The 23,561-nt window shown below is 28.0% G+C and overlaps 1 protein-coding gene across 7 annotated transcripts; it reads right to left on the minus strand.

Moving 5' to 3' along the window:
• Window positions 1-714: 714 nt before the first annotated feature.
• Window positions 715-22,480, minus strand: LOC123259345 (excitatory amino acid transporter 1-like). Of its 7 annotated transcripts, XM_044719775.1 has the most exons (9): window positions 22,112-22,480; window positions 19,588-19,907; window positions 19,110-19,280; window positions 3,706-4,109; window positions 3,260-3,463; window positions 2,248-2,431; window positions 1,738-2,166; window positions 1,445-1,579; window positions 715-1,366 (listed from the first exon to the last, which is right to left on the minus strand). In XM_044719775.1, exons 3-9 carry the CDS (start codon window positions 19,124-19,126, stop codon window positions 1,222-1,224), a joined length of 1,518 nt encoding a protein of 505 aa, XP_044575710.1. In that variant the 5' UTR covers window positions 19,127-19,280; window positions 19,588-19,907; window positions 22,112-22,480; the 3' UTR covers window positions 715-1,221. The 7 variants fall into 7 exon arrangements, with proteins under 7 accessions (XP_044575710.1, XP_044575709.1, XP_044575706.1 ...); XM_044719774.1 differs by having other exon boundaries at window positions 19,110-19,837; XM_044719771.1 differs by having other exon boundaries at window positions 19,110-19,855.
• Between the last annotated feature and the right edge of the window lie 1,081 nt (window positions 22,481-23,561).

The raw sequence follows: 23,561 nt of genomic DNA on the forward strand, positions 1-23,561 counted from the left end.
ACAGATTATGGACCCAGATTTGGTAAAAACATACTTCTGAAGTATACGAAAGAAGACTTTAATATTCATTATTGTATCATAATTTTCAAATTTTTATCTTTCAGTCTTGAAAATTCTTGTAGCAAAAAATTTTTAACTGTATTGTGGATTTTATTTAGGCTAAACTATATAAATTTTTCATCTAGTTAATATTTATTATCAAATTCATCTTCATTTAACATTTTTATTTTACTTTCATTTATTACGGTAAACCGTAAATACAATAATTGTACACAATGTTCAGTTATCATTACGATCGTAAATTTTCATTGAATCTATTAAATATTTGTATTTATTTACTTTTTTTTGTCACTCATAAATGTATATAATTTATATATATATATGTACTTGAATTTGGCAATGATAAATAATAACTCAGTATATTTCGGTAATTCAAACTTGAGTAATGTTAATACTTCTTATACATACATAACTATGTGTTTATATTTATTGAATGTATACATATATAATTTTAAATCTTTATACTTTTGTTAGGTATGTATACTTTCGATTCAATCGATATGTTCGCCAGCGTTATATTAGTTTATAAATTTATACTTTCACTAATAATAATATATTTATATATATATATATATATATATATATATATATTATCTTTATCATTTCTATAATTTATATTTTTAAATATAATAATAGTCATAGTCATAAATATATCAATAAAATTAAATATCTAAATAATAAATGATTACAAAATAAACCATAACCGAAACAAAAATAAATAATAATGATACTGCATCAAGTTTGACTGTACTTTCAGTAAAATTCGTTTGTTCGTTGTTGATTGTCTAATGAATAACATTTTCACATATTTTATCAGACAGTAATATCTTAATAAATCAGTCAATCATCGATGATAATAAAAATTATTAAAATAACAATTTTAATTATTATAATAATAACAATATAATAATGTAGAAAACGAAATGAAACACTCAGGCATCTAGAACACTTAGACGGTGATTAAATTTTAACCAAGTCGAAAAAATAACTTACAATAAATTTTTTAGTACCTTGATTATCATTTTTACTATAATTAATTTAATAATAGTATTAATTATTAATTATTTTTTATTGTAATTATATTTTAATTCCATAAATGGCCGCTTACTTATCTTGGCCAAAAAAAAATATTTATTGTCATGATTTGTTTAACGAATCAGTTCATATCGACGTTGTGTTATTATCAGCACCGTTTTTCGCTTGTACATGATGTGGCAATGCTGCTAGCTCATCTCTACTAAGAAAATTGACTATTCCTGCGCCCAATGAATCACCAATAACGTTTACTGATGTTCTGAAACGGTCCCTAAAAATTAAATGTTATTTTTTTATTATTATTTTTAATAATCACATAGACAATTGTTTTGAGATAAAATATACTTACAGTAGCCAGTCGATTGCTATAATTAAAGTAACGTCTTTAGCTGGAAGTCCTACGGTATCGAGCACCATTACCATGGTAACTAGACCCGCTTGGGGTATTCCAGCCGCTCCAATACTCGCAGCAGTTGCAGTAATACTGCAATTTATTGAAATTATTCAAATATTGTTATTTATTACATATATTTCATTCAATTGAATGTTTAAGACAGGGTTCATCAAAATGGACTTTTGAAGGTTTTAATTTGTTAGAAAATTGTTTGATAATCAATTTTGATTAAGAATAAAAAAACAAACCTGATGGCAGCAAGCTGTCCAAAAGTCAATGAAATTTCGCGAACTTGTGCAATGAAAATAGCTGCAACAGCTTCATATAAAGCTGTACCGTCCATGTTGATAGTCGCACCGATAGGCATCACAAAACGTGATACTCGAGGGTCAATACCATTCCGCTCTTCTAAGCAGCCGATAGCAACTGGGAGAGTCGCTGAACTTGAAGACGTACCGAACGCCGTAGCAACAGCTTGTGCCATGTTAGAAATATATCTTATTGGGTTTTTTCTTGTTATTATAAAGAATATTGTAGGTAAAACAATAAAGCCGTGGATAACAAGTCCTACTATTACTGTTAAAAAATACATTCCCAGTTGACCTAATATTACATCGAATGATTTCATCTCCAATACTTTTGAAGAGACGAGAAAAAGTACACCAACTGGAGACAGCCTGAAAAGATTTATTCAATTCGGATATAATAATGTAACTTTCAAACTTCGCTATTATGTTCATTTTCAATTATTGGCTTACCAGATTACCCAGTTTGTTATTATCATCATTGCTGAGGACAATGCTTCGAAAAAGTTCAGCAGCGGCTTTCCGTCAGGCCCCATTTTACCCAAAGTTATGCCGAGAACGGTTGCGAACACTACCAGACCTAATATATTCATTCCTGAAGAATCTTCACTTCCTATTTTCCATGTATTTATATCGCCTTTTTAATCAAATTAATCATTATTATTATTATTATTATTATTATTATTATTATTATTATTATTATTATTATTATTATTATTATTATTATTATTATTATTATTATTATTATTATTAAATAAGTAGAAAAACTATTGTCTAATGTAAATAAAATTTCTGTTTTTTATAAAATTGTTTTTTTTTTTTAATTTGTTTTTTAACATTTGGAATTGAAATTAATCAATAAGAGTTATTGTGAATATTAAAAAGTTAAATAGTTTTATTTTTGTAAAATCATTAAGGATTATATATCTTCAAATTTATTTTTTAGTTTCAATATTATATAAATTTACGAAGTAAGCATATATTAAACTTAATGAAAATATTGAAATTTATTGAAAAACTGCAACATAAAATTTCAAATATTCTTATATTAAATTCTTGTCTTAATGGTACATTTTTCTATTGTTCACATTAACCCCACTTGAAAAAAAAAAAAAAAAATAAATAAAAAATTACTTCACTATTTCATTCTCTTTCGATATATAAGAGCTCCTTTTTTCAGTTATACTAGATCTTATATGAAAATGTCGAAAAAGAATGAGACGAAAAAAATAGTCCTGCAAAAATAACAGAAAAAATTTCTTTCAAGATTCGTTTTAGCTAATATTGACTTATAATAATTAAATTTTTTTTTTATATTAAAATCCGACTTCGAATTAATATTTTAAGAGCTGAGTGTAATTATTTATTTGAAAAATCAGCTAATTTTTTAAATTATCATATTCATGAAGTTTTGAGTTATTTTTTCAGAATAATTTTCTCTGACCATTATAATTAATAAAATTACCAGATGGATTATTCGGTTGTCTTGTAAGTACAGTGCGGTACTGAGAAATACAAGCTTGAACTAAATTAGGCGGGAACATATTTCTGACTAAATCCATCAATGTATCAACAGTAGAAACATTTCGAGGACCAACGCCATTATCTTCTGATGAATTATCACTTTTACCATACTTCCCTGGCTGTATAGTGATTACCAGTATAATACCTAAATAAAAAAAAATTAAACTAATTATTATTTAATAAATTAAATGAAAAACTTGAATAATTTATCTCAAAAGAATTACCAACCAATAAAGAACTATTAATAAATATGTCATTATTATTGCCTTAGAAAAGACAAAAAAATTATTTATTTATGTAATACATGATCGATCAAAAACTATACATATTAATAGACTAGACTAGATATTATTTATAGATTATAAAGTAATGTAAAAATAAACTAACCGAGTATAACAGCGCTAACAGTAGTTATCATGTAATAGGTGATAGCGCGTGCTCCGATTTTACCACTGAGTGATAAATCTAATGAACCGATAGCAGATACCAAGCTGGCAATAATAAGCGGTAGAATCAAACTCTTGAGTATTCTGAGAAACAGTTCACCTACATAGTTGACATACATTATTTCACGTTCAGTCCAACCACTGCGTGCATTTCTCAGTATCAGTCCCATCGCGATACCACCGACCACACCAGAAATAGTAAGAATAGTCAATGCATTGTGCCGCAGACATGTCGTAATCCTTTCACGTCTATTAAGCGGCCTTTTGTTTGGTGACTCACGGTAGCAGGATCTCCTCTCTGTGTCTAAGGTTTTTGATTGAGCATCCGCTCCCGACAGAGGAGATCTGTAAATAGATTTACAATTAATTATCAGCGACAAGTTAATAGATTAATTTTAGTCCTTAAACATTTATATCTATGTCAACATCGTTAATTATATCAGTTCCAGGATTAGATTCAGATTAAAACGTAGACAGTAATTAGATACGCCAGTTTATTCCCATGGAGATTAATTCGTCAATTTTCGGTAATCAATGTAACAAGGTAATCAGCTTGTGAATATATACCTTAGGTTTGATTAAATTATCTCAAGGAATTTGGTTAAGACTATTCTCGTGTGTCTTAATTAGATGATTGGACTATTTTAACTCTGGATTATTTTATAAACTATGGATAAAAATTTCTTTTTTTATCATCTAATAGATTTTTATGAGACAAAAAAATTAAATTTTTTTCCTAAGGCGAGACAATTCAATATTCATAAAGATGTTTATTTGACATAGTCTGATCATACACAGAATTAAAAAAAAAAAAATTGTAAATTGCAGGCGCAAGCCGTGAATCGCACTGAGAGATACATTGACATGCATCGCAGCTCTCGCCTTAGCTTGGACACAACCCTTGTAACAATTACTGATAAATTTATAGTAGATGGTGATACAACAAGCATCGTGTAATCTCATTATTATGTATAAAAAGTCTGAACATGATAAATTACTAATAGTATTCAATTATTACTAACTTGATATGGGTTCGAATCTAAGCGTCAGAGATAATGTTTTTTTTTAATTGATAAAGTAAAAATATTTTTAATTAAAGAATTGTTATAAATTATTATTATTGTAATTTTAAAGTCAGATTTATATAAATATTAACAAAATTTTCAAGCAAAGAAATTATAAAAATACGTAATATCTTTGCAGAATTTTAAGGTGAATTTGAATTATTAAAAAAAATTTTTCATGCTCAGACTTGTTATTCTTAATAATGAGGTTACACGACGCATATCGTATCAGTATGTATTATAAAATTGTCGCTGGCTACTACAAGTGTTGTGCTCAAGTTAAGGCGAGAGCTGCGATGCATTCCAATGTATCTCGGTTCGATCCACGGCTTGGGCCTGCATTTTACGAATTTTTTTTTTTAATTCAATTTATGATCAGAAAATATCAAATAAACATTTTTATGAATATTGAACTGTCCCACCTTAGAAAAAAATTTATTTTTTTTTCTTTCATAACAATCTTTCAAATAATCATAATAAAAAAAAGCAACTTTCATTGAAAATAAATCAAACAGAATCATTCTATCACCGCTCTTTGTTGAGTAAAATCAAGGCTATAAGTTAGAATTTTGTCAACTAAATTTATGTTGGATTACGTAACTTTTATGTTAATATGAAAAGCAATTCATCAAGAAAAAATTTTTAAGTCATAAATCATGAATAACAAATTTTTGTTTCTCAATCAAAAAATCTCTGAACTTAAAAAAGAACTAATTCAATGATGACATACTTTGTTCAAAAAATAATTATAATTTTTTATTTTAGGTCCAATAATTTTAGATGACAGAAAACTAAATTTAAATCCATTTCGAATAAAAATTATATCAAGTTAGTAATAACTGACTATGTCTTTACCACTATGCCAGATGATCAATGTGTACGAATGAAAGATTTATAAGTGTATTTAGAGCGTCTGGTCAACAAGTGCTTTTCAAATCATTGTTTTCTTATAGGTCGTTCCATGTCAAATTGACCAATAGTTGGAATCGACCCCTTTCGATTTGGACAAATTCCGGTCAGAAATTTTCTTTTATCATATAATGAAGTTCTTCCAACGGAAAAAAAATAAAATATTTTTTTGCAAAAGATGCAAATTCAAACTTTCGCGATTTTTCCAGTTATTCAACTTTTTTTTTTAATATCTCGAATGCTATTATAGACCCGTGCAAAAAAATTCTGATTCAAAATGAGTTTAAGATTGAAATTCATATTTTGACACAAATATAAATTAGTTTTGAGATCAATCCAAATTTAAAATTGATTTGTATATACACAGTAAAAAATTTTGCGTCATTGCGTCAAAAAATTTTTTACTGTGTAGAAATTAGCACGTCTGTAGAACTTTCGATCCTGCTTCAAAATTTTAATAAAGACTTAAGAATATTTTATATATAAAATTAATCCTAAATATTTTTTAACGAGTTTTTTAACGATTAGATCCTGAAATTTTTAGAACGGGGTTTTTTTTTTTCAAAAATATGAATTTTTTAATTAAAAAAAAAAAATTTTTTTTGTTTTTTGCCACTTCTAAATAAGGTAAAATTATGCAGATACATAGTATTGTAATTTTGAGCATTAAAAAATTAAATGCACGACGTGGAAATATTAAATAATAAATTAATTTCAACTTTTTTTTATTTTTTGGACATAATCTTAAAGTCAGGCTTAACTCATGTAATGATATAATTTGTTATTTATCCTTCTTTCATTTCATTTAAAGTTGTTGACACCACTTATCGTCTTATTAACATGCAAATAATTTCTCCATGTGACGTTGCAGCCGTATTCATAATCAAAATTTAAAAATTCTTCTGTCAATTTTAAATTTTACACGGAAATATTAGAACCTGATTGGTTACTGTTTTGCACCTGAATCATTACGGTGCTAGAAAAAAATTGATGAAAATTTAGTTAGCACACGACTGAGTAATGTGCGCCATCAGTCAGGTTCTAAACAATAATGAGTTTGGTGCTGCACCTTAACTCGAGCACCCGCACATGATGAATGATTCGTTTGCGCACACGAATAGTTATCGTCCGGCACCGGAACTGATCGTGTGCTGCACTTGAATAATTATTTTACGGTAAATATTCGCTTGAAAATGAAATGAAGTAAATCAGGCACTTGCTGAATAGCTGAATAAAACAGTAATCCGTTGGCAAAAAACTTTTTTCAATTTGTACTATTTTTATCTTTCTAACTTTAGAATTCTTATCTGGTTTTTTAACTCCCTCATTATTATAACTTGTAAGCTATCAGAGCTACGATAAGGGCAATTCAAATCTTTTTTATTTTTTATAAACTAATAAACACATTAATCTTTCAATCGAAACTTCAAATCAATTATTTATTTATTTTTTTTGCAATTAAAAGTTCAATATATCTCATAAATTATTGCATTGTACTGTAAGTTTTTTTTTTATTTTTCGTCAATCAATAAACAAATTGAATTTATAGATGAAGCTCTAACATATTTTTATCCATAGTTTATAAAATAATCCAGAGTTAAAATAGTCCAATCATCTAATTAAGACACACGAGAATAGTCTTAACCAAATTCTTTGAGATAATTTAATCAAACCTAAGGTATATATTCACAAGCTGATTACCTTGTTACATTGATTACCGAAAATTGACGAATTAATCTCCATTAATCTCATATATATTTTTATATATGGGATATAACGCGGCTTGTCAGGACGATAGTGTCTACAATTATAACAACGGATCTCTACCAAACTCAACACACTTATTCTGCAGATAAATACCGAAGTCAAGTTCGAAGATGAGCTTAATCAGTCAAGTAATTTAGAAATGCCAAGATTTCAAAATTTTCAAAATCTTAAAAATTCATTTTTCTTCACTTTCTTACTCAAATAACTTTTGAATGAGATAACATATTGAATCTCTGTAAATTGCATCTGAAAGCTCTTTAAATAAGCTTCAATTTAAGTACTATATCATATGTGTAGTCTCAAAATGATGTCCTATTCTGCTATGCTAATTATGAAATTTGCTGTTGCACTAGTTTTTTTTTTTTTTGTATCCAATCCGAGTAGATTTTTTTTCTATTTATTATGAAATCTACATCCATTTCGGCTGCCGAATGGATTTTTTTATTTTAGGCCCAATAACTTTAAAATACAGAAAACTAAATTTGAATTAATTCCGAATAAAAATTTCACGAATATCATCTCATAATTTCCACACTCATAATAATGTAATTCAAATTTTACATCTCTTCTCATAAAAAAATAAAGTATTTAATTTGAAAACATCTTATTGAATAAATAACTTTCAATGATCCTGAATTATTTATTGCAACACAACTCTAAACATCACATATAATAGTAAGTGTATTTAGTATGCATCTGTTTACCAAACATATGAATAGATAATGAATAAATACTCAAAGTATCGAACAAACAAAATAAATCAATAATTACAATGTCCATACTATTTTTATACCATTTTTGACTTGAGGCAAAAATAGATTTTCTTCAAAAATTTACTCTACAGATGAAAAAAAAACTATAATAATTTTTGAAGTATCAACAGTTTATTACATAAACTATTTTAAGTGTGTCGGAATAAACGAAGGCAATTAAATGTTATAATTTTTTAATGACGAGATTGAAACGTTTTACGGCACCCGTAGTATTAATAATTGTGAATTAAATGTGTGGGCGATATATCTAACGCTGAATCAACATTCATGCATACACATATGTATATATAGGGCTCACACACGTCGATAATAAATTTACCGTGTACTACGTAGGTATATGATGTATACATACATAAACAGGATGTGACGACATGCGAGCAGTGAATCCGTCATTTAAATGTCTTGCATTAACTATTACACGTGTTGGTGCGCATTTTAACCGGGTGTTCTACTCATGATATATATTTATATATATTAAATGTTTATAAGTATATTCATTCCACGTTAGACATTGCATAATACAACTTATGAATATACTCAAAAAAAGTAATTAAAATAATAATAAAAGTGTCAGATAGGGATTAAGGAAAGCTGATGAAAGGATCAATAAGTCAGTGATTTTATATGCACGAATTATTATTATTTTTTTTTTCTGAGTTTTTATAAATAAACTTTTTTTAAATATGAAACTATATTACATAAAAATTAATGAATAGTATAGTAAACGATGAATAGTATAGTAATTAAATAATAACAATAATAACAATAATAAATAATAATAAATAATAATAATAATAATAATAATAATAATAATAATAATAATGGTTTTTGCTTAAAGAACACTATAGAGAAGAACATTCAATTCTTATCCTATTCAATTAAAATAAGTAATGACTTTGATCTTCTTAATTATTTTCTGTTTGAATTTAACGGAATTCAAAACAATTAAATATTTTTTTATTTATTTTGTTGAAAAGTCAATTGTTTTTAATCAAAAAAATTAAAAAAAATTATTTAATAGAATTACTTGTGTGATAGTTACTGAGTATACATTAAACATATTTCATAATTGTAGAGAAGAAAAAATTAGTTGCATAATTTTTTCATATTAAAATAAAATAAAAGTGCAATTATACAACTTCCTTGCCGTTACTTTTTTAATAAGTTTAATTATACACTGAAAAAAAATTTAACTTGAATTAAGATGAAAATTCTTGAACCAAGATAATAATTTTGAAGAGTTTCAATGTCTTAAATCAAGACGAAAAATTTCTTAGTTTAAGAATTTTTCTATTCAAATCAAGAAGATAATGTTCTTCAAAAATATTTACTTGATTCAAGCAAATTTTTTTTTCTGTGTATAGCTTATGTGTCCTTTTGATAAGTAATAATTAGAAATATTAAAGAGCGACAAGCCCTTGAATGAAAAATGATAATCTCTTAAAGAAAAAGAATATTGACATTTTTGTCCGTGAATATCTAAGACAAGCGACAATTTTGATCATGATACATAAAAATGTGTCGAAATCCCTCGCACCTACTTCTTTATCCATCTTATTGACTTTTTTTGTTCAAGTACAAAGAAAACCGTTGGTGAGTACAGTCAACGCTCTCTGTATTTGACTCGCCCGTACAGGACCATTCTCTGTATTTGACTCGTCCTTGTCCATAAGAGCTGTGTAAAATCGTCAAATACAGAGGAAGAATGTGGTCAAATACAGAGAGCGGTCAAATACAGAGAGGTCCAATACAGAGAGCGTTGACTGTAGTCAATGATTGTTCGGAGCTTGAAGGGCAATGTTCAAAAGATTTCCTTAAAATCCTAGATAATCTTTCTTCAAAATAAATGTTAATGTTATACGTATGGACTGTTGCTATAGTATATTAGTATATATTAGGAGTGTGCGAATATTCGAGTTGACGAATTATTCGCCTCGAATTTCGAATCGAATATTCTAATTGTTCGAATAATTCTAATAGTTCGAATAGTCCGAATAATTCGAATCGTTCAAATAATTCAAACAGCCGTTTTCTGTTGATAAACTGAATAATTTTTGTGTAAAAATTAATTCGTTTTATTTTATTTGACTAAATGAAGTCTTCATGATTATTCGATAGTAAAGTCTGCTTATTATTCGTAATAAATATCTCTTGGTATATTCGGACTCCCCGTCTCGGGGCATCTCGCCAATTTGACATTTTTCCGGAAAAAGCTTTATTTCTAGCTAAGATTAATTAATTTAATTTTTTTTCTCTTAACTTAAATAAATTAAGTCTATAGCTATATTACATTACAGTAATATTTATACAGCCCACACAAGTTTTTTATATATTTTATATATTCCACAAATATGAGAAATATCATATAGATATATAAAATATATGAAAAAAATCGTGTGCATACTTTAATGAAAGGTCTCGATGAGCGTAATATTAGGATTAGCTTATTTCTTGAAAAATGTCAATAACGAAGAAATGACGTTTCATTTTGTCTACTAATGATATTTTTAACGATCTAAGCTCATCCTGGAGTTACACTTATCGAGACCTTGCATTTGAATACCCACACGTATTTTTCCATATATTTTATTCAAATGATACATCTCATATTTGTAAAATATATAAATTATATAAAATATATAAAAAAAAAAAATTCGTGTGCATACTCAAATAAAAGGTCTCGATGAGCGTAACATCAGGATGAGCTTATGTCTTAAAAAATGTCAAGAATTGAAGAATGACTTTGTATTTTGTCTACTGATGATATGTTTAACGATACAAGCTCATCCTAGAGTTACACTTATCGAGACCATTCATTTGAGTACCCACATCAATTTTTCATATATTTTATATATTTATATATATTACATATATGTATATATGAAAAATATATCAAAAATGCATGTGGGTACTCAAATGAAAGCTCTTGATAAGTGTAACATCGGAATGAGCTTATATCGTTAAAAACATCATTAGTTAACAAAATACATTATAATTCGTTAATTATTAACATTTTCGTAAATATGTCCATTATGATATTATACTCATCGAGACCTTTCATTTAAGTACCCACATGAATTTTTTCATATATCTTATATGTCAACAACAATTTATAAGTAAAAAATTTATTAAATAAACAGTTTCCTGTGGACTGAATTGGGAATCTAAACCATTCTGGAATCCACCGGAAGACACACAAAAAATTTCATTAGAATCGGTCCAGCCGTTTAGGAAGAGTTCAGTGACAAACATACGCACAGAAGAAATATATATATAAAGATATAAAAAATATGAAAAAATTCGTGTGCATAGTCAAATAGAAGGTCTTGACTAGCTTAACTTTAGAATGAGCTTACACTTAAAAAAATGTCAATAATTGAGAAATGACGTTGTATTTTGTTCACTGATGATATTTTTAATTATGTAAGCTCATCTTGATGTTACACTTATCGAGACTCTTCATTCGAATACCTACACTAATTTTTTATATATTTCACAAATATGATAAATATTATATCTATAAAATCTTTTATTAAAAAGCTTTTGCGACGTTTTAATTGTTGTCGCTTTTCATTGCGACCTTTACAGTCTTTCAATGTCTGAATCATCGTGTCGTAGATCTCATTTAAAAGAAAATCGAATTTTCCTGGAAAAATGTCAAAATGGCGAGGTGTCCCGAAGTAGGGGGTCCGAATACACCAAGAAGTATTCATGACAAATATAATAAGCAGATTTTACTATCAAATAATTATGAAGACTCCATTTAGTCAAATAAAATAAAACGAATTAATTTTTACACCAAAATTAATTAGTTTATCGACAAAAAACGACTGTTTGAATTATTTGAAATATTCGAATTATTCGAACTATTCGAATATTCGATTCGAATTTCGAATCGAATAGTACTATATTCGATTCGATTCGAACACTATTCGCACACCCCTAGTATATATAGATACGTTTTCATAGGTGTAGTATCTTTGATAGCAAGAGGGGAGCAGAATAAGCCCTTAGAAATTTTTCTGACAACATAATTTCTTTTTGTTATTTCTAATTCTATTTAACTGCTCAACAGATCTGACACTAATACAATACAGTTATAAGAAATTCAGAGAAAATGCTACGGATTTTCTCAATCGAAATTGATAATACAGTAATATAATAGTTCATACGTCTGTTATAATAAGGGTTCATTAGTTTTTGTATTAAACATTTGAAAAATTACTTTTTGTACGTGTTCAAAAATATTAATTTAAACAAACGAAATTAATAGAGACCCCAACAGTGTTTTGGACATAATAAAGATTTTTTCAGACCAATCAAAATTTTCAAAAAAATTTTTACTTTTTGTGAGATGATTTCGATCTTTATGTATGATCTTTCGAAAGATACACAAAAAAAAAACAAATGATAAAATATGCTCAGATTCTTGTTAATTTTTAATATTTCAAATGGTAATTCGGACTCCTGCGTGGTATTCGAAATTTTTTGACATTAATATAGCTATTATTTCTGTTTGGAATGATATTTTTTGCTATATAAATGTTGAATTTTAGTACTCACATGATAAATTAATTATAATTATTACAATTTTACTATTTGAAATGGTACTTATCATCCATTGATTCTTATTAATTATAGTTCATTTTTTTGCCGTATACAGTATAGACTAAATGTATTTTGTTAACTACTATTTATGAAAATTTCTTGACTTTATCGAAAAAAGTTTAATCACTAAAGTCTTTTAATTAATCAAAAGTTTTGTAAATGGGCAGTTGTGAAGCTGTAAACGTCAAGTTAAAAAATAAAGAACAAGAATGTATTCTTATTATAAAACTACAACAAAACATAAAAGTCGTACAGTAGTTAAATAAACTTTAATAGCTTATAGTTATAGCTCATTATAGTTCCACTTGTCTATATTTACTAGAAATAATATTAATTTACTATACATATATACTATATACTATACATATATATAAGAAAAATGTCAATAAAGCAATGGTGATAGTAAATAAAGATAAATTATACACTTTATTTTAATATCAACAAAGTCACTATTTACTCAAAATTTATTTAAATTTGAGACATTATCACAAATGGTATCTATATTTATTTCACATCGATCAGTTACTCACAAAAATTGATTTATCACTCTTTTGTTTTTCATATCGTCATTAAAATTCATTAAAAAAATTGTTGGTCCTCATAAATTTTACGAATTAATTATTATTATCCAATATGCAATATTCTTAAATCATATTGAAATTTAATCTATCCCAAATGTCCTTAAATTACAATATTTATCACAAACAAAAAAAATAATTTGTAGAATCAAAAAAAAAAATGATTTTTAATATAGATAATCTATACTAATATTATAAAGAGGAAAGATTTGATTGTTTGTTTATTTGTTTGCATTGAATAGGCTCCGAAACTACTAAACCGATTGGAAAAATTCTTTCACTGTTGGGAAGCTACACTATCCCCGGGTGATATAAGCTATATTATATTATAATTAATTTTGAAATTTTTGTTAAATACCCGTGCAAAGCCGGGGTGGACTACTAGTTTGTAATAAAAAAGTAGTGAATTAATTTTTTTGTCACGCATTCTTATAAATTAATTGGTAATGTGACAGCAAAAAGCAATTAAAAGTTAATGATTACACCGGCCCACAAAAAAATAAAAGTGCTCTGTACTTTTGACCGGACCTACCTATCTTTATGTATTTCGACGCGCTGAATCCGAATCTGAAGTCAGTTTTGCCCATACACCCTCAAAATTTTGAGTAAAATGCAAAAAATCCAAAAAAAAAGGCAAAAAACTGCAGTCACAGCAATGAAAAAATTTTTTTGGACCTAGATCACGTATGATTTTTATGTATTTCAATTCACAGAATCTGAATTTAAACGTTTAGTAGCTCCTTGAATCGTCAAAATTTGAAAAAATTGCAAAAAACTCAAAAAAAATTGCAAGAAATCATGAAAAATCGAAATTATCGAGATTAAAAAAATTTTTTGGATTCAGATTGAGTATGATTTTTATGTACTTCGTTTCACTGAATTTGAATCTGAAGTTTTTTTGTCCCATTGGTGTTTCAAAATCTTAAAATATCTCAAAAAATCAAAAAAATCGAGAAAATTGCAGTTATAAATATGAGAAAAAATCTATTAAACACGATCGTTAATGACTGAGGTGTATTTTCATAGATGGAATATGATCCTAGAATTGAAAGACTGACAAAATTTTAAAATCTGTAGAAAATAGCATGTAAGGAGAAAGTACGGAATCATGTTTTCGAATTTCGGACTGTCCTTCGTTTGTATCGAACTTTTTAGCTTCAAATGAGCTACGCAGAGGGTTCTCTTTTTACCTTTTTTGTTTTCTTCTGGTATTTCTTTTTTTAGCATCCAGCAAAGTATTGATTGAACTTGATTAAATTTATTTCTATCGAAAAATCTTTTTTAAAATCATGCGACGATGAGAAACGATCTTTCCGATTTTAAGCTGTTTTTCGCTTGTGTCGAATCCTTTTGTCTTCAAATGACCTACGCAAAAGGGTTTCTTTTTCGCTTTCTGTTTTCATCAGGTACATCTCTCTTTAGTGTCCAGCAATGATCTGCCATCATATTGACATTACACTTTCCTTGATATCGACTCTCCATTTCACTTATGTCTTGGTGGAATCTTTCGCCTTGCTCTTCACTGTAGTCGCCAAGAATTTCAGGAAAGTATTGAAGGTGAGAATGTAAGAAATGCAATTTAAGATTTATTAAGCAACCCAGAGTATCGTAGTTCTCCAATAACTCTTCAACTAAATTTTCGTAATTTTCACTCTGATTAATTCCCAAAAAATTTTGTGACACATCTTTAAAACTCGACCATGCTGCTCTTTCAACATCGTTCATTCCATAAACGAAGTTATCGTCTGGAAACAAAGTCTGAATTTCAGGCCCATCGAAAATTCCTCCTTTTAATTTGGCATCACTTATAGCTGGGAACTTTTCTTCCAAATATATATAACAATTGCCATTTTTTTCCAGAGCTTGTCGAACTGTTTCATAAGACCAAGCTTAATATGAAGTGGTGGTAATAGGTATTTAGAAGGATCAATTAACGGCGTTCGTATCACATTTTGAGAACCAGGATCCAAGTTCGCTCTCGTTGGCCATTCTTTCTTCACATAGTGATTTTCCCAATCTCGACTATCCCATAAACATAAAAAGCAGGGATATTTTGTAAACCCTGATTGCTGATCTAACAGAAGTGTTGCAATTTTCAAATCACCCCAAATTTTCCATTGATGATCCGAATACTTTATTTTATTTAATACAATCTGTGAATTTTCATAAGTTTCTGTAAGTGTGGTCGAGTAGACTATTGGAATCGGTGCATATAGGTTTCTGTTATGAAGAAGAATAGCTTTTAGACTTCTCTTTGACGAATCAATAAAAAGCCTCCATTCATCGTCTTTGTATGTGTTCGGTTTTAATTCATCAACCAAACTTTTTACATCTGAATAGTAAACCAATGAATTTTTGTTATTGTTGAAAAATTTTCGGAACTCTTTCTCCCTATCGCGATAAGAATAAGCTGATGTTCCTTTAGTTAATAAATTTTTCTTCTTCAATAGAGCCGCTAAATGTTCAGATCCCTCTTTGAATAGCCCTATATCTCGCAAAAGGTCATTTAATTCTAGTTTGTTGAAGGTTTCAGGGTCTTTATTTTGACCGACATCGGCCAAGTATTCTTCGTCTTCAGAACTGTTTTCTTCATAGACGTCGTCAACTTGCATTCCTTCTTCGCTCTCATCCATCGGGTCAAGAGTAGCAGTTTCTTGGGGTTCGACAAAAGCGGAGAACAGCTTAAAATCGGAAAGATCGTTTCTTATCATCGCATGGTCTTAAAAAAGATTTTTCGATAGAAATAAATTTAATCAAGTTCAATCAATACTTTGCTGAATGCTAAAAAAAGAAATACCAGAAAAAAACAAAAAAGGTAAGAGGGGAACCCTTTGCGTAGCTCATTTGAAGTTAAAAAAGTTCGATACAAACGAAGGACAGTCCAAAATTCGAAAACATGATTCTGTACTTTTTCCTTACATGCTATTTTCTACAGATTTTAAAATTTTGTCAGTCTTTCAATTCTAGGATCATATTCCATCTATGAAAATACACCTCAGTCATTAACGATCGTTTTTAATAGATTTTTTCTCATATTTATAACTGCAATTTTCTCGATTTTTTTGATTTTTTGAGATATTTTAAGATTTTAAAACATCAATGGGACAAAAAAACTTCAGATTCAAATTCAGTGAAACGAAGTAAATAAAAATCATACTCAATCTGAATCGAACAAATTTTTTTAATCTCGATAATTTCGATTTTTCATGATTTCTTGCAATTTTTTTTGAGTTTTTTGTAATTTTGACGGCTCAAGGAGCTATTAAACGTTCAGATTCAGATTCTGCGAATTGAAATACATAAAAATCATACATGATCTAGGTCCAAAAAATTTTTTTCATTGCTGTGGCTGCAGTTTTTCGCAATTTTTTGCCTTTTTTTTTGGTTTTTTGCATTTTACTCAAAATTTTGAGGGTGTATGAGCAAAACTGACTTCAGATTCGGATTCAACGCGTCGAAATACATAAAGATAAGTAGGTCCGGTCAAAAGTACAGAGTACTTTTTTTTTTTCTTGTGGGCCGGTGTTATCATTTACCTTTTTTGTTAATATTATCAATCAATTTCAACTGTAAAATAATTTGGAAATTATGGTTTATTTGAGAATTTTTATTCAATTACCTTCTAACCGACACGCTAAATAATTAGTGAATGGTGAATTATTTCAAATTGTACATATTATAGTTATATAAACTAACGTATATCTCAGAAAATGTTTAATATTTATTAATACTCTTATCGTTTATATAACAATTATTTTTTTTTTATTAATAAAGCGAAAATTTTATACTCTTGTAAGTCGCCTGTTGATTTACTACATGGATGAACTGCGTTAATACAATTAATAATTACAGTTTCAATTTGTAAAGTCGCAGGCCACATAATTTATAAACATTGATTCACTATTTATTTATTTTATTTATAATATTGTAACGAAAGAACGGAACTAAAATTTATTTCCATTTAAAATTCATGAAGTGAGAGCATTTTAAAAATTTATCGTTTTGTAAATAAATAACAAATATATATCCCTTATGCAACAGTTGCGTAAAGAATACAAAGTACATGTAATTAAATTTAATTCGTGTAAACCATAAATAAAAAACAAAATCTTTGAATTTATTTATAAAACAAATTTCCATTAACGGTTTATTATTCTTTGCGGTATTGAATAACCATTGTCTCTATTATAACTTTGAATTAATTAAAATTAATTACTTTAAATTTACAACTAATTGTTTTTTAATTTAGTATTTGACTTTTTAAAGCATGACCAAAAGTTTTGTTTAATTTTTATAATCAACAAACGACTTTTTATAATAATTTATTCTGTATACAATCAAACGAGTTTATTTATTTTATTTTTTTAATGCTTATTACTTATTAGTCTTTTATTATTCACTATTATTACCATAAAGGTCGTGGGTTACAAAACCTTACTCTAACACATTGTAATTAACCACCAAATTATTGTAATTTTCTTTCACTTTATTGTCACATTATGAAATGATTAATTACCTAAGATATTTCCTGTATCATTCATTTATATAATATATACAGACTGACGATCTCCCGCGCATTTCATAATGTCATTATTTCAAATCGGATTAAACGCGCATAAAGAAAATAAAATGAGAAGCAGAAGACAACTAAGAAGAAGGAGGACAATAGTTATGGATTAATGCAATTGAGACATTTAGACTTGACAATTGACCGAATGTCAAAGATAAAGAGACCAATAATAGACCGAGACCTTACAATTATAATTATCAAATACTCTGCTAGTATATATAGAATATAATGAACTAAAGAATACGTGTGTAGCAGATATTTGTTTATTTTTAGAATTTTTAAATGAACAAATGAAATATTAAATTAAGAAAAGTGCATCTAAAAAATTTTCAAGTTAGTACCATCATTACTTTTTTGAAAATTAAATTTTTATCAGATCGAAATTTTGAGAAAACTATTGTGATTATTTTAAAAAGAATATCCTTTTTTAGGTAAATGAAGAAGTCAATAACTTCCCAAACTTTCAATTTACAACTTTCTTAGAGATTGAAAAATAATTTTTTATATTTCACAATTAACGGAAAAATGTTTTTAAACTTAAACCTCAGAAGTATCTTTAAAGCTTCGAACTTTTTTTTTATTTGCTTTTGAAGCTATTATTCTTCACATTAACACAAAAATTCTAAGACCGTGTAAGAATTACAATTAAAAAAATTAATATTGATTATTTATCAAGAATAAAAATGTTTAAGAACAAATTTATTTAATGTTATTTTACTTTAAGAATATATATTTAAAAAAAAGTTCAATAAGAAACAGAGCTATTAAATTTAATGTACAGATATTTACAAATCAAATAAAGGACAGAGCTATTATCTTGCCCTACATGAAAATAAATAAATTTAGCCACTTCAAGAAGTAACAAAGAGTCCACAGAGCTTAATAAAAAATATTAAATTTATATTTTTTAAAAAAGTATTTTTTTTCACAACAATTTGAATTCTTAGCATTTTTATTATATATATTATCAATGAAAACGTTATTATTTGGTAATCAGTAATTATTTTTTTTTCTTCGTATCTATTGGCACTCATAATTTATAAAATAATTAAAAATAAATAAAAGTATATACTTACAATTCAGAAGCTTCCATCTTCAGTAGTACAGACGCTACGGTTTCGGTGTCGGTGGGGTCACTTCTGCCCGTTCACATGGACCTCGCTTCCGGTGAGGCGGAAGTGACGAGTGACTACAAGAGGAGGCAGCAAACGTTCCCCAAGGGGGCCGAATAGAAGTGGACCGAGTCACTTGCCAAGCAAAAATAAAATTATACGCGTAAAATAACTTTTGCTGTCGGGTGTCGATCGTTTGGTTTTATTTTCTATTAGTTTTTAGAATTTTAATTAAGTCAGTCTATATATAATTCGAAAAAACAGACAACTTTCACCACTCCCTACACTGATACCGACAACAGTTGAGTGAGTGTCGGCGTGTAAAAAATAACCCGCAAAATCCTGGTCAATATCAAGAGAGGATATGTGCTGATGGGGCTTTAAATCTATGCCACCTTGGGTGGTACAATTAGATATATAATACAGCTAGACTTGTACATACACTGTTATACTATATTATCTCGCTATGTGTGATTCCCCTACGACAATCCCTTCCTGCCTCGGTATCGGGCTATCATAATGTCACAAATACTCGTATCGGTGATGATACTACTCGTATAGTACTACTGTTGAATCATTAGTCGCCCGTGGTAATACTGATGCTACTGGTACTGTAACTACTGCCTGCTGCTGTTTAGACGCTGCAACTGCTACTATTCCTCCTGGTTAGTATTCATTGTTACGATCACTCGCTACGAATTAACAACAATCTGAGTGCCGACACACTGTCATTATTATCCGCTTTAATTTTTATTGATACTCCTTATTAACACCAACAATGATATTTAAATATTATTTTCCTTTTTTTTATAACTCAATTTATTTTACATTCCAGTTATTATTTATTCATTTATTATTATTTTATTTAATATATAATAAGACTTTGTTTCTATTTTGTTATTACTCGTTACGATTTACTTTTCAGAGATTTATATTATCCTTATTAAAGTAAAAAAATGTATCGTCAATTTTTGTTTTAATTACTATTTACATAGCAGAGTATACTCGAAAAATAAAAAAAAAAAAACAGCGGTAAAAAGAATTTTTTAATAATTGCCAACGCTTGCGTTAAAATTCTTTATGCCTACTCAAAAAGTTTTTACTAGTTTCAGTACTCCATATTTTTATTCTGAAAATTAAATTACGGAAGTTAAACAAAAAGTTATATATGAATGAATAATTCGGTAGAAGTTTATACTGAAATTTATAAACTGCTTAGATTATTTCTACCCTGTTTTTTGTTTAAATTATTAACCAAATAAATAAAAAATCTAGCAAAGTTATCTCAAATATTTTCACAGTCTTCTTCAGTGTTATGTATCTATGATTTTGCTGAAATGTTAATTTGTCAATCGATTTAAAAATTAATGGTACAATAAAACAATAAAAGTATCAAATATCTGGATTCTCACTGATTAATAATTCATACATTCACAAATACTGAAACATAATTGTTGATAGAAAAAAAAAAAAAAATTGAATGACAAAAGAGAATTTTTTGTTTCGAATAGACTAAAATCTCTCTTTGTTGCGCTTTTTTCTCGAGTTTTACAACTTTAACGGCTAAAATGAAAGTTTTTAAAGTTGGATTTTCACGCAACAGTATTTCCTTTTAAAAAATTTCAGTTTTTTTAGTCCAATTTACGCGGCTCGATTCAAAATTTTCTACTCATACAGACTGACTGTGAAAAATAGGATTTCGTTTTAATCAAAATGAACTTAACGGGTATATAGAATTACACGAGCTTTATATTTTATTCCAATCAAGATCCTCGCACAGAATTTTTACTCGCACAATGAATAATCGAACTTACTAATAGAGAGCTTAACTTTTTAGAGTTGCAAGGATTATAAAAAATCGTTTTCAGCAATTGATTTTAAATTTTAATAGCAGGAACTTCATTCAACAAATCTTTTGTTATCAAGAAACTGACCTCGAATCTGGATCGACGATCGATATTTTGTATGCATATGTCAAACAGTAGCGGAAATTGGTACTCTCGTTAAATTGTAGAGACTCTCGAAAAGCTTTTCCGGCTACACTAAAATCCACTTTTGCCAATCAATTCATATCACTTTTTATCAATTAACTCTCATAACTGATATTACTTTATTCATTTTTCATTTTCAATAAATTTTATTGCATTTCGTTGAATTTTTTGTTATAAATTTTAAGATAAAAAATGTAATCAAATATTTACTAAAATCTATCAAAATTAAAACTATATAAACTACAAATTGTTAACTCCAACATAAAATAAAAAAAAAATTCTTACGATCAACAATATTATCAGTTTCGTAATATCCCAAGTTATCTCTTAATTCCACTTCATTTAACTCTTCCTGCATACTCGCGTGTCACTATACACTAGTAGAACCCACCCTCATCGTTCTCACTCAGTTGTCGTCTTCCCTCTTTACTGTTTTATTTCCCTCCCTCTCTTTGTTTCTCTGCTTCCCTATCTATTCCTATCTACCTTTTCGAGATTTATTTCCCTCCCTTACATCCTCTCTACATCCTTGCAAACATTCACGAAAAAAGCTTAAATGGACATGTGTAGTATATGATAAGTATAGAAATCGAGAAGTTTATAAGTGACGGGATATCCTGAATTCTTCAAACCTCATCTTCAAAGAAATCCACACTACACCCTCATTTACCTTGTTTACTTTACTTACTCTTACTTAATACATAGATCAACATATCTTCTAATTTATCACACCAATTCGGCAATATTCTATCAACCCAACTAATTTTAATTTATTAACAATAATTTTTTACAATAATAATTAATGAATAAATAATAACAACAATAACAGTTATAATTTGGTTTTCAATTATTAACAATAGTATTAATATTAATAAAAATAAAAATGATCAATTTTTATAAAATATAAAAAATATTGTTTACTATAAATAACGCGTGTCAGGAGGTGCAAAAAATAAGAGTACACAATAAAATTACCTTCGCGCGAGCACGCCACGAACACTTGTGGCGTGAGACTCAAATAGGAGAGACGCGGCCACCCGGTGGTACTGAGTTGTGGAGTTGAGTTGTGTGTAGTCGAGGTGGTGGTAGTAACACCGAACTGCTAAAGAGTAGAGAGAGTCCAAGTCCATGTAGATGATACAAATGTAGTTACTGAAAACTAAGTAACTTTACGGTCTAAAATCTTCAGATAGTATGATAACGGGAGTCAAAGAACCAGTAGAGATTGATTAAAAAAAAAAAAAAAAAAAACGATTAAAAGTTAACAGCTTATCGCAGCTTTTACGCTTAATGTTATTTCCTGAAAACACTGGACACTGTCAGCCAGTAGTAAAGTCAGGATGTCACATGAGGAAAATCACTCTCACTTTATTAGATGAGTGTATGAACTCTTTGATGTAACACTAAACCATGCCTTTTTGTCTCTTCATCGCCATTACTCTTTTGTTTTCTTTGTCAGGTTACGTATCGACCCTCTGAACGATTTATCCAAAGGGCTAATTACCGGATATTAAAAGCAAGGTTCAAGATTTTCTGTGACATCAATTTTTTTTTGTTTCTTTTTTTTTTTTATCAGAAATTCGTTTTATTGAAATCTGGTTAGCACAAGTTTTCATTTAATGGATTCTGCTAAATAAATATGACTTACAATTTATTTTCGGAATAAAAAAATTGGAAAGTTTTTTTTTATGAATCTTCTGAATCAAAATTTTTATACAGTATCTTAGTTTTCTCGAGTGTAATGAATAGCTGACTACGTAAAGATGATAGTATTTAAATAACTTAATTAAAAATGTGTCAATAGAAGTGAAACGCTATTATAAACGTAATTTTTGCCTCCTTAAATTTGTGTCAGTTTTAACGAGGAGGAGCTCACATATTTCCGGCATCACTAATATTCTTTCAATCTTGTATAATAATGAATGTCAACGTTTATTATCAAGTGAACAATGCATCTATAAAAAATTTTCGAACTAAATATATCTATACATGCTCTAATATGAACCGAGTTTACATTTTATTTTATGCAATCAAGTAGATTAAGAAAAAAATTAATCGCATATTTTAATAATAATCATCTTCACTCATCGATGGTAGTGCTAGATCCAGAAGAGTAAAAAATAGTATAGAGGGAATGAGGATCTCTTGAGATATATGTCGTTCCAGTGATGCAGTAGTAGTATAGAGAGTTTGTACACAACAAGCGGTAGCTTAACGTATCCATGGCAACGCGCATCCCTACAAGCATTTTTCTACCTTACATTTGTATTTAGACGCATTTTCTTCCAGGATTCTTTATTTCTTCTCTTTAAAATCCGTGTAGATGATATTATTCACAAATCCTCTCTTATTTTTTAATTATTATCGGACTTTTTCTTCTTTCCTTTTCGCTGTCTTTATTTCTTTTTTTTTCTTGATAATTAAA

This window comes from Cotesia glomerata, linkage group LG2, assembly GCF_020080835.1.
Source record: "Cotesia glomerata isolate CgM1 linkage group LG2, MPM_Cglom_v2.3, whole genome shotgun sequence".
Lineage (NCBI taxonomy): Eukaryota > Metazoa > Arthropoda > Insecta > Hymenoptera > Braconidae > Cotesia > Cotesia glomerata.

Bases quoted from the DNA above. Each gene is read 5' to 3' on its own strand.
- LOC123259345 (XM_044719774.1), bottom strand. The intron at 2,432-3,259 runs GTAATTTTATTA...TTGATTAAAAAG, and splicing joins ACAACCGAATAATCCATCTG to GCGATATAAATACATGGAAA. The intron at 2,167-2,247 runs GTAAGCCAATAA...AAATCTTTTCAG, and splicing joins ATAACAAACTGGGTAATCTG to GCTGTCTCCAGTTGGTGTAC.